This window comes from Rattus norvegicus, chromosome 14 (genome assembly GCF_021556685.1).
Source record: "Rattus norvegicus strain SHRSP/BbbUtx chromosome 14, alternate assembly SHRSP_T2T, whole genome shotgun sequence".
Classification (NCBI taxonomy): Eukaryota; Metazoa; Chordata; class Mammalia; order Rodentia; family Muridae; genus Rattus; species Rattus norvegicus.
The window spans coordinates 22024634-22037215 of record NC_141547.1 but is presented as its reverse complement, the minus strand read 5'-3'; the positions used below and the strand labels follow the sequence as shown (position 1 = coordinate 22037215).

At 39.3% G+C, this 12582-nt stretch overlaps 1 protein-coding gene across 2 annotated transcripts in view; it reads right to left on the bottom strand.

The window, feature by feature from the left end:
- Window positions 1-4895: 4895 nt before the first annotated feature.
- Tmprss11a (transmembrane serine protease 11A) overlaps window positions 4896-12582 on the bottom strand; it is a 67027-nt gene continuing 59340 nt past the window's right edge. The window contains exons 8-9 of one of the 2 annotated variants that reach the window (XM_087584357.1): window positions 8391-8533; window positions 4896-6481 (exon numbers count right to left, since the gene is read on the bottom strand). In XM_087584357.1, coding sequence (XP_087440483.1) covers window positions 6320-6481; window positions 8391-8533 — 305 coding nt within the window. In that variant the 3' untranslated portion in view covers window positions 4896-6319. 2 annotated transcript variants of the gene reach the window in all.

The window sequence follows — 12582 nt, the reverse complement described above, 5'->3', positions numbered from 1 at the left end:
GGAATTATCTTGGTGTAACTCTAGCCCAACAAGTGAAAGATTTCTATGACAAGAACTTCATGTCTCTGAAGAAAAAAATCGAAGAAGCTCTCAGAAGATGGAAAGTTCTACTATGCTCATGGCTCAGCAGGATTAACACAGTAAAAATGGCCATTCTATCAAAAGCAATCTACAGATTCAATGTAATCCTCATCAAAAATTTAACATAATTTTTCATAGACATAGAAAGAGCAGTTCTCAAATTCATCTGGAAAATGAAAAAAAAAAAGCCAGTATATCAAAAACAATTCTCAACAATAAAAAAAACTGGGGGAATCACCATCCCTGACCTCAAACTATACTCCAGAGCAAGAGTGATAAACACTTTATGGTATTGGTACAGAGACAGGCAGGTACATCAGTGGAATAGAATTGAAGACTGAGACTTAAACCCACACAGCTATGGTCATCTGATTTTTGACAAGTCCAGCATACAGTGGAAAAAAGAAAGCATCTTCCACAAATGCTGCTGGTCAAACTGGCTATCTGAATGTAGAAGAATGCAAATTGAGCCACATTTATCTCCTTGTACCAAGCTCAAGTCCAAGTGGATTGAGGGACTCCACATGAAACCCGACACACTGGATCTAATAGACGAGAATGTGGGAGATAGCCTCAAACACAAAGACATATGGGAAAATTTCCTGAACAGAACACCAGTGGCTCAGGTTCTATGATCAACAATTGCCAAATGAGACCTCATGAAACTGAAAAGCTTCTGTAAGGCAAAGGACATGGTCAATAGGACAAAACAGCAACCTACAGACTTGGAAAAGATCTTCATTAACCCTCCATCTGATAGAGGACTAATATACAAAATATAGAAAGAGCTCTAGAAGTTAGACTCCAAAAAACCCCCCAAAATAATCCACTTAAAAATGGGGGTACAGAGCTAAACAGAGTATTCTCAACAGAGGAATCTTGAATGACTGAGAAGCACTTAAAGAAATGTTCAACATTTTTAATCATCAGGAAATGCAAATCAAAATAACCCTGAGATTCTACATAACACCAATCAGAACAGCTAAAATTAAAAAAAAAAAAAAACTCAAGAGACAGTACATGCTTGCAAGAATGTGGAGAAAAAGGAGCACTCCTCCATTGCTGGTGGGATTGCAAACTGGTACAACCACTCTGAAATCAATCTGGCATTTCCTCAGAAAATTGGAAATAGTACTACCTGAAGACCTAGTTATATCACTCCTGGGCATATACTCAAAAGATGCTCCACCATACCACAAGGGCACATACTCCATGATGTTCATAGTGACCTCATTGGTGATAGCCAGAAGCTGGAAACAATTCAGATGTCCCACAACTGAAGAATGAATACAGAAAATGTGGTTCATTTACACAGTGGAATACTATTCAGCTGTTTAAAAACAAGAACATCATGAATTTTGCAGGCAAATGGTTGGAAGTAGAAAATATCATCCTGAGTGAGGTAACTCAGACCCAAAAGGTCATGAAGGGTATATACTCACTGATAAGTGGATATTAGCCAAAAAATTCAGACTATCCATGATACAACTCACAGACTGAGAAAAGTTAATGAGAAGGAAGTCCCAAGTATGGATACCTGAAACTCACTTAGGGGAACAAAATAATCATAGGAGGCAGAGGGAGGTAGGAACCTGGTGGGAGAGGGGAGGGAGTAGGGGAAAAAGAGGGGCAGGGTCAGTTCTTGGGAGAGACAGGAGGGAATGAATTGTAATGTATAGCTTTGGGAGTAGGGAGCAGGAGGAACCTCTAGAAAGTCCCAGAGACCTGGAATGTGAAAGGCTACCAGGACTCAATAGGGAAGAAGGCATTACCCGAAGTGCCCAACAATGAGGACATATAATGGGAAGAGACCACTTCCAGGAGACAGACACGGCCCTAGTCAAGGCAGCGGGCCACCTACCCATCTTCAAAATTTTTAACCCAGAATTGTTTCTATCTAAAGGAAATGCAGGGACAAAAATGGAGCAGAGACTTGAAGTCCATCCAGAGATGAGTCCAACTTGGGATCCATCCCATGCACATACTCCAAATCCTGACACCATTACTGAGGCCATATTGTGCGTGAAGACAGGAGCCTGGCATGGCTATCCTCTGAGAGCCTCTACCAGCAACTGACTGAGACAAAAGCAGAGACAGCCAATCATCACATTGTGATTGGGTACCAATATGGAAGAACTAGGGGAAGGACTGAGGAGCTGATGGGGGATTACAACCCCATAGAAACAACAACAGTGTCAAATAACACAGACCCCTCAGAGCTTTCAGAGACTAAACCAAAAACCTAGCAGTATTCATGGGCTGTTTCATGGTCTTGGGACATGTTTGTAGCAGTGAACTGCCTTGTATGGTCCCAGTGGGAGGGGATGTGTCTAATCCTGTTGAAACTTGATGATCCAGGAAAGAGGGATGCTGGTGGGAGTGAGGGCAGGAAGGAGAGTACCCTCTCAGAGGTGGGTGGAGGAAGGAGGGAGGATGGAGTGAAGAATTCAGGAATGGGGGTCCAGGAAGGGAGGCAACTTTTAGAATATAATTAAAATAATTTAATAAAAATGACATACTTTTAAAAATATCTTGGTTTTTTTTTTATTAACTTGAGTATTTCTTATATACATTTCGAGTGTTATTCCCTTTCCCGGTTTCCGGGCAAACATCCCCTTCCCCCCTCCCCTTCCTTATGAGTGTTCCCCTCCCAACCCTCCCCCCATTGCCGCCCTCCCCCCAACAGTCTAGTTCACTGGGGGTTCAGTCTTAGCAGGACCCAGGGCTTCCCCTTCCACTGGTGCTCTTACTAGGATATGCATTGCTACCTATGGGGTCAGAGTCCAGGGTCAGTCCATGTATAGTCTTTAGGTAGTGGCTTAGTCCCTGGAAGCTCTAGTTGCTTGGCATTGTTGTACTTTTGGGGTCTCGAGCCCCTTCAAGCTCTTCCAGTTCTTTCTCTGATTCCTTCAACGGGGGTCCTATTCTCAGTTCAGTGGTTTGCTGCTGGCATTCGCCTCTGTATTTGCTGTATTCTGGCTGTGTCTCTCAGGAGCGATCTACATCCGGCTCCTTTCGGTCTGCACTTCTTTGCTTCATCCATCCTGTCTAATTGGGTGGCTGTATATGTATGGGCCACATGTGGGGCAGGCTCTGAATGGGTGTTCCTTCAGTCTCTGTTTTAATCTTTGCCTCTCTCTTCCCTGCCAAGGGTATTCTTGTTCCCCTTTTAAAGAAGGAGTGAAGCATTCACAATTTGATCATCTGTCTTGAGTTTCATTTGTTCTAGGCATCTAGGGTAATTCAAGCATTTGGGCTAATAGCCACTTATCAATGAGTGCATACCATGTATGTCTTTCTGTGATTGGGTTAGCTCACTCAGGATGATATTTTCCAGTTCCATAAAAATATTTTGGTTTTATACAGTAAGCAAAGCAGTGTGATCAAAACAGGAAACTGTTCTCACAAAAGAACAATGGGACAAAAGAGGAAGTAATGTTCATGAGAGGCAGAGTCACGAGCAAAAATAAATTCCATTGGTTGATACATGGCTGATTCTCAGGCAAAAGTGATATCAACGATATTTTGACTGAAGGGAACAAAATTATGGGGTCATCCAACTTAGTAACCACTCATTAAGTGAATACCACCAGGAGAGCCCAGGAAGAGGAGAGTAGCAGTGTAACACAAGGTGGGAATGGGTAATAGCAAGGACTATTCAGATTATCTTCTGAAGGTGATGACTTAGTAGATTACAGCCAACTTGGTACTAGCTTCATAGTCATAGAAACAATAAAACTATTCCATCACACTCAGTATGGATAAGTGAAAAACTTCAATCTTCAATCTAATCATTACTTATATATTTCAGTGTGTGTATGTGTGTGTATGTGTGTGTGTGTGTGTGTGTGTGTGTGTGTGTGTGTGTGTGAGATTATGACATTAAAGTATTCTGTTTCTTCCTGTGTATTATCGTCAGGGTACACGGACTAGTAGAAATCGTGGTCTCCCTCCACACGGTGAGCTCGGAGTCCACCTCTCTGCCTGAAGTGTGACTTGGTGCTGTATGGCACACTATATTTAGAGAAGATAATTAGGCAAAGGAATTTAATGATATTTTTACTCCTTTCTAGTTCCGTACATTTCTGTTATGCGTATTTATCATGCCCGCCCACCACTATCTCACTTCAGCTCAGCCGATCCCCGTGCTCCTCAGCTTCACCTCCTCAGGGGATTTCACTTAAAGTCTCCCACCTGTGACCTCCCAACTCGGAGGTAGAAATTCTCCGGGCTCATTTTGCGCGGGGAGATGAGCCTGTATCTGAAACAGCTACTGACTGGCACTCTTCATCCATCCAGCTATTGCCCCTGATAACGATACTGTGTTTTTTGAATACCCAACGTCACCTCTTTCAGTTCCTGGTATTTCTAAAAGTGATCAACTGCCTTCAAAACAGCAATTCTCCTGGGGCATAATTTCATGCCTTGGAGGATGTTCGCTAATATGTAGAGGTCCTTTTGGTTATCAAAATTTGTGGATGAGGGGTGCTACAGACATGAAAGAGCACTGAACCCTCTGAACTGGGTAGCTCCCTGCAATCAAGACTAATTCAGGAAAAGCTTCAATAACACCAAGGTTAAGAGTCCTTGTTTTCTTCAGAGTTACCCTAACTAGTAATCTACAGAGTGTGATTCTTTTGCTTGGTTTTGTTATTTTCTGAGATGAAGTCTCCCACAACCGAGTTTGGCTTCAAATCTCCTGAGAAGCTGAGAATGACCTTGGCTTTTTTTTATTTTTATAAAAGAGAATGTAACCCTTGATATCAGTTGAAAGACCCACACTGCTGCCTGAACACAGACTCAGAGATACTGTCTATGGAATGCTCCGATCACCAACTTTATTAGATTTAAAACGATAAAACAGTATTTGTTCCCATACAACCCTGAATGGAATGCTGCAGAAGACAGTTTGGAGGACATTATTGACAACTCTAAGACCAGACTGAGTCTTAGCATTAGAAACACAATCACATTTAACCACCACAATTCAGAAAATTTATGTGACAATGGATATTTACATATAGGAAGAAAGAACCTTGCTTTGAAGTGAGTAGTCGTAGTAATAGCCTCCTAGTTTAAAAACTGATCCCATAGCACTTAGTGAGAAATGTCATAGGTACTCTCCTTCAATAAACACAGTGGCCATAAACAAACTTTGTAAGGAAAGGGGACACATGACTTTGACAACAAAGGATGAAAACTGAAAACAGCTTTGTCAAGCTGTTTATACACCTTAATCTGCAAATCCACGCATCTCATATTGTATGGTCCTGTGATTGTAATAACCAAAATATGAGCCTTGGGGGAAACTTGATGGTAGAAATAAAGGCAACAGAATTTCCTTTCTGTGAGGAGAAACAAATGTTTTTCTACGTGTTAACAAATTCCCTATTGTTTTCAATCTTTTGACCCTAAGATAATGCTGGACAAAAATCTCCCCCTGGTGACCAAAATCTGTCAGTGCACATTCAAAATGTCAAATTCTTGTACACCTGTGCTAGGACAGCTCACAAAGTCATCATTCCCTCTCAACTTTTCAGGATAAAAATTATACATTAAGTAATTCCCTTATATAAAAACATCGATCAATATTTATCTTACGCACATCTATGCAATCAGTATGGTGATATGAGTGTTGTTTACACGCTTGTGTTTCTAGAAAGTCATAGGAAAAAAAAAAAACAGAAAAATTCCCAGCAAAGTTTAAAGTAACTTTGCTCTATTTTGCCACAGAATTTTGATTAGTCTTCTCTTCTAAGTTCCCTGATACACATATAGAGGTAACAAACTTATTTCCCGTGATGGAAAAACTTAGGAAAATCTAGAAGGAATGTGAAGAAGACAAAAAAGATGTTTGTGAATTTCGGGTAAGTCATAGGGACTTGTATGAGCACCTGGAGGTTCCTGAAGATTCAAAATATTTTTCTCTTGAAGGGAACCCAGGAGAAACATACTCTAAAATTCTCCCAGGCTGTCTGCAAAACGACATAATGCATCTTGCGTATACTCTAGTTAGCTTGGTTTAAGGAGGTGAATATTTTTACTGCATTTTTCGATGATAAATCAACCCATCCCTTCACAGATATGTGATTCTGAAATAGATCATATGTTTCGTGTTGCTAGGTCCAGCTCTTTAATCTTACTTCATTGTACCAAGGCCACCAAATGAATGTCTGAATTCATATATACATATGACCATCATGCTACTGTTTTCTTTAGCGAGTTTATCCATGGCGAGTTAGAGACCCGTTTTTGAAGCAATCCAGCGTCGGTAATAAGTCACTTGAGTGTACACCCCAGGCTTGTTCTTTTGACCACAGTTGTCTCCCCAGCTCACAATTCCAATGAGATACCAGGTATCTTTGTCGTCTCTTACAACCAATGGGCCCCCAGAATCACCCTGAAAGTAAACATGAGAAAAACAATTGGCTACACAGTTTCTCATTTATGAAAGTTGATGAGCCGTTTAGTTTATTCTAAGTGTGTGTATAGATTCCCAACACCAAATAAGTAAATAAAACCCATAACATACAAGAAAAAGACCAGTACAGTAGAAAATGCCCAAACATGATACAAAAAAGAAAAGTCTCCAAAATTACGATTGAGCTGTTTTGTGTTGACTCTCTACTGCTGGGCATGGGGCTCGAGTGTGGTTTGTAGAGCCAGTGAAACTCTGCTGGAGATGAGAATTTTTCCGTTGGGAGCTGTTGTCAAATGAGGATAACTTCTCCCACCCGCTATGCTCTGCAGTGATTTGAGCATCACCTTAAGAACCACCTCCAACCCTGCCCTTTCCACTGCCCGGAAGTGATTACAAAGGGAATCTTTATTTCATCAAACTCCTAACTGAGCTCCAACCAGAAACAAAATTGTAAATCTGCACACTAAGTTGTGAGAACCTTTTTAGTTTTTTGGAAGACAGGGTTTCTCATCAGCAAGTCTGTGCTTGGATTTTGTTTACCTAGATGTTTGGGGGAGAAATTCTCACTTTCACTCTTGCTTTCTCCTGCTCTTTCACCATCACCATCACCCTCTCCCTCTCCCTCTCCCTCTCCCTCTCCCCCTCTCCCTCTCCCCCTCTCTCCTCCATCTCCTTTCCCTTCTGTATGTAAAGGGCATTTATTGAATTCCAGATAAGCATTTGGGAATGTAAGGAAGGCTGATGCTGGTGCCTGTTATTCTGTTTTATCAGAGTCTCTGAAGCCCTGATCAGGCACCCCATTATCATCACTGTTCTCCGGCACTTGAGCCACTTTTCCAATGACTTTTTCTGTGAGTAGAGACTTTCTTATATTTCTTTGAATCCAATCCCAGTGAATCCTCTGAGCCACACATGTTTCCATGGATCTCTGAATTATCATCCCCATCAGTTGCAAGCCTTCTGATGAGCTTCCGCTCACCTCTTCCTTCCTGTTCCTTGGATCTCTAAATTATAGCTGTCACACTCTTGGCAAGAGAGGTTAGCTATCTGTTAGATCTTGTTCTGGACTGGCCTGGGTGTTATAAATTTTTGTTCTTTTTTTTCCCCCAACAGTTTGTTCTGTGTCATCTCTTTGTCAACCCATGCCACCAACACTCTCATTTCACTGTGCAGATTGACCTCCTTGATGTTTGCAAGGGTCTCATCTCAAAAAGAAAATGTTTGGATATGGCAAGAAACATATTCGAGTTTTTTTTTGTCAGAAAATATACGTGCCACACAGATTCTGGAAGACTGGGGAAAACACTGTAAAGATCTGTAGAATATTGATAGGTATACCTAATCAATCTTTGCACCCTTCTGCTTGTGCTTTGCTTGGGGTTGCCCATTACAGATTATAGTAATTGGTAATGTACACATCTTCACAGTTGTAGTTATTCTTCCCTCTTCTGTAATTGTATAAGTGCTACGTATTCTTTAGGTCTCAGTAAAGCATCATTTCTCTGATGTTTGTTCTGAGAACGTTTTCTTGAAGGGGAGACGATCTCTTTTCCATTACATTCTTAGAGCACTGCAGTTCACTGTACACAGTTGCTGCCTTTGTAATTCGTGAGCCTGTTGGAATGTAAGATGTCATTACAAGACTCTTATCCCGAGAGCTTCCGGACTAAGAGAACTACATTCTGTGTTTGGTTGCAAAGAAACCTTTGTTTCAGGGTTTTCAATAATAAAACACTTGGAAGTCCTTAGGTGTTGTGACATTACCACATTTGAAGATGTCAGCATGCCCCATGTGACTATAAAAAACATAGAGTATTTCCTGGGCTAGGCCAAAAAAAAAAAAAAGATTTTGAGTTAGTGACTTTGAATTATTTTTTCTCCAACCTACCCTGCAGGCATCGTAAATTCCTTCCAGAAATCCAGCACAGAACATCCCGCGTTTTATTTCATTGCCGTACACATGTCGCTGCTTGCACACGTCGTTGCTTATGATTTGTACTCTGGCTTCACGGAGCTCATTTTGGGACTCCCCTTAGAGAAGAAACAAAAACAAAGCATTCTCACCACTTTTCAATAAGTCTTAGATGGACCAAGGAGAGGAGATTCTGAGCTAACCGTCTTCATTCGAGATTTGTTTATCCAGACTAAGGCTAGTGTGAGCAGTCCTAGAAAAAAATGCTAGCTAAAATCTGGCATATGCTATAAATACCCTTATCAGTACCCATAGAGACAGAGATGGGCGTATCTCTACAAGTCTGATACCAGTTTGTTTTACAGGCAGGGTCACGCGGTGAGACCCTGTCCCAGAAAACAAGCAAACAAACTAAACTGTATTATTCATTTTATTAAATACATCTACAAGCAGTATTGCCATTTGTTTTCTGGAAAATCTTTGAATCTTTACTTTAAAAATAACTGGTATTTATTAATTTTGATTTTTTTGTTTTATGCCTATAGGGAGTTTTGCATGCCTGTATGCTTGTACACCACATCCATGCAGTGTCTGTGGAGGTCAAAAGAGGTGGATCCCTTGGAGCTGGAGTTATATATGACTGGGAGCTGCTGGGTGAATATTGGGAACAGAACCTGGGTCCTTTGGAAGAGCCACCAGTGCTGTTAACTGCAGAGCCCTTCAAACCAGTCTTTATTTTTAAAGACAGCATTCTTTTTTTTTAAAAAAAATAAGTGTGTTTATTGATTTCAGATTGTTTCCACAAAAACTACATGCTTAGTCGGTATTGTTTCTTGGCTTGATAAAGTACCTCTTAAATTATGTTTCTCCAGTCCTGTACATTTATAAAAATCTTTTATGTATATGATTATGTTACACGACAATGGCTTTGTCTCAGAAAAAAATGTAGGGATTCAGTCTAAGCTAGGTCCTCATGAAAGGTAGAAGCAGAGGAAAATGAAGAATATTATAAACATTCTTAAATTCTTTTTCTCAACCACAGACTAGATAGGAAATCATGATATATACCCTGGTTGGCAGAACTCCAGCATGGCCCCAAGATTCTTGTGTAATTTCTCTTTCCCCAAGCATGGGATGGACTCAGAGAACATGATGAAGATCATTTTTTATATAATTAAGTTTAAGTTATATGTGTCAAAGTGCTGAGAAATTTTTATACAAAATAATATCTTCAACCAGATTGACCTTGGCATTATCAGAGGGAGATTATCCAAGGCAGACCTGGCCAAATCAGGTGAGGTTTATAATTTCTCCATGTTTGCTCACACATGTTTGCTGAGGAGGCAAACTCTATAGATGCAAGAAACAGAATTTAAGCACCCAGTCTGGAAGGGAATCTTGAACAACAGATGAGGCTATGCCCAAACCACTGTTCTGACAATCTCAGAAAAGAAGATCCAATAACCTGAACTTCTGACCTGTTTAGAAATTATTAAATCCCAACTTGGGATTTCTACCCTGCCTTGGGTAGAACTTTGGTAGTTCCTGGATGAAAACATACACAATCTTTACATTTATAACAAGCCTATAGTTGGGTGAATACCTACCCTCCATGTTATTAGAATCTACTTTCCTATTGATAACCCAGAGTTATTACTATTTATTATGTTTCATCTGGGCTCCTCTTAACTCCAATTGACCAGTCCTCAGGACCATGTTCTTATGGCTCACCTAACCCGTGGCAGCTTCTCCTTCCTCCTCCTGTACTCCTCTTCTTCCCTTCTTGGTTCATCCCTGGATCTCTAGCTCAGGAAACCTAAACCCCACCTATGTTTCTTCTTCCCAACTATTGGCTGTCTACATCTTTATTTACCAATCAGAAATAGCTTGGGGGCAGGGTCACAGGAGCTAGTGCAGACTCCAGGTCCTGGGGGTCCACACTTGCATTACAATAGACAGTGAAAGGCAAACCTCAGCAATTTCCCCTTTTAGTCCATTGAAAGGGTCTTTTCTCTCAGTTATCACAATTATGTAAATTATAATGTATGATATATTTTTATAATGGCTAGCCTGTCATATTAGGCAATTTAGATGAAATATTTTATCATCTATCTTAACTTAATGAATTTACAATTCTATATTTAAATCATGTTTGATTTTAACTTGTATTATCATCTGAAAACCATCCTTTTAAATTTGGAACATCATCAAGGCGATACAACTTAAGTGTAATTGTGAGACTATAACTATTTAGTCTTCAACCCTGTTAGAGATTTGAGAAGGGATTAAATATTATTTGAGTATTCAGGAAGCACAAACACATAACTTCCAAAACTATACAAATGACAGAGACAGTTGACTGCCTGAGTAGTCCCCAACATTCCTTATAACGTTGGAACATTTGTCTTCAGCCTTCTTGCCCAGAATATCTAGTCGACCTTAAGTGAAGTAGGCATTATGAAGGACTAGCTTACCCTGTATTGGCAGAGGTTAGTAATGGACTATTCCTGTCCATTTGTCCTTTTGGACAGCATTCTGTTTGCAGATAAAATTAGGGCACTTCTTGCCCAGTGGCTAGCTTGCTCTATTTAAATCAACTCTACATAGAGGTATTGATGCTCAATATTGTCTTTGAAGTGGAATGTTGGAGTAGACATGTCTTGTAGTTAAAAGACCCTTTAATAAAGAAATAACATGAAAGGCCATATTTCTGTGGATCTCGGACAGTTTTGAAGACTTCACCTATACATAGCACAACTGAAGTGTCAAATATTGATTTTTTTTAGTTACTTACTATTTGAATAACCTCGAAAACATTTTATTGTAATTAACTAAATCAGAATCTAATATGACCACGAGTTTAGCTATGCGACTATTAACTTGTATTGTTTAATTATTTTAAATAGTTTGTAATAGCAGCTATTAAAAGGACCAAGTCTAAGCCTTGTACTCTTAAATGAGTTGCATAGGAACAAAATTAAATTTAAATTTCATATCAATATACAAAGATGTATACAAATAAAAACCTTAAACTTGTACCAATGTACAAATTCTGTACTAATGTAAGAAAATATAACTTCGATTCTGCATCAAGATATAGATTTCTACCAATATAAGATTATGTCTATAAAATGCTTTGTCTCTATATAAATATAGATATTTATTATTATATCTGTATTATCAATTTAAAAAATTCTATTTCCCCTTTGGGAAGGTTTAGTGGATATGACAATTGATATTTTCTAGGTGATAGATAAATTAATTACTTTTATAGCAAACTTCTTGGCGAAGTGTAATAAAATTAAAAAGGCATAGTTCCAAAATTTATACCTCCAAATCCTAACAGCTCCCGACTACTTTGTGTTCTCTTATTGGCACTTCTTTAAAAAGTATTGATTTATATCAAAAAGCTTCATTTTTATCTGCCCATTTTCTCTACTTTTTCATTTTTATTATTTTCCCTTCTGCTTGTTTTAGATTATCTTCTTATCCTTATTAGTGCATTAAAGTTGACACTTAGTTTATATATTTTAGATTTTTTAAAAGTAAAAACAAATACACTCTGTAAACAGTATTTTTAATTTGGTTCTAGGTACTTTTAAGAGATCCACCCCCAGACTTTCATTTATAAATGGGTCCTTTAAGTTCTAAGCATCTGGACATTTTTTAGTTATTTTTGCTATTGTTTTCCAGTTCGAGTTCATATTGTCTTAGAACATTCAGCGTATGGCCTCAATTACTTCATATTTACTAATGGTGACTTTTCATATATGGAAATGGACTTTCCTGGAGAGTAAGCCATAAGTTCTTGGCGTTAATGTATGGCCTCCTACTTCAAGGGAGACTGTTTTGTAAATGTCTAATCTTATTCCTAGTCACAATGTAGTCTGTCAGGTATGTGTCTGTTCCAACCTCAAACTATTGCCAGAAGAGGGTGTTCTTATACCAAGAGGTATTCACCATGTCCCTTTCATAATAACCAGTGGTTATGTTACAGAGAGAACCTTAATGTGCAGACATGGTTGGTCTCAGCCTTGCTATCCTGCTGGAACTAAGAAACAATGGGTAATATTTCCTGCAGTCAGTACTATGACCATGAAGAAAGCAACGTATGCTACACATGCCTAAGATGGATATGAACTGCGGAGAATGTCTGAAGAAAATCTAG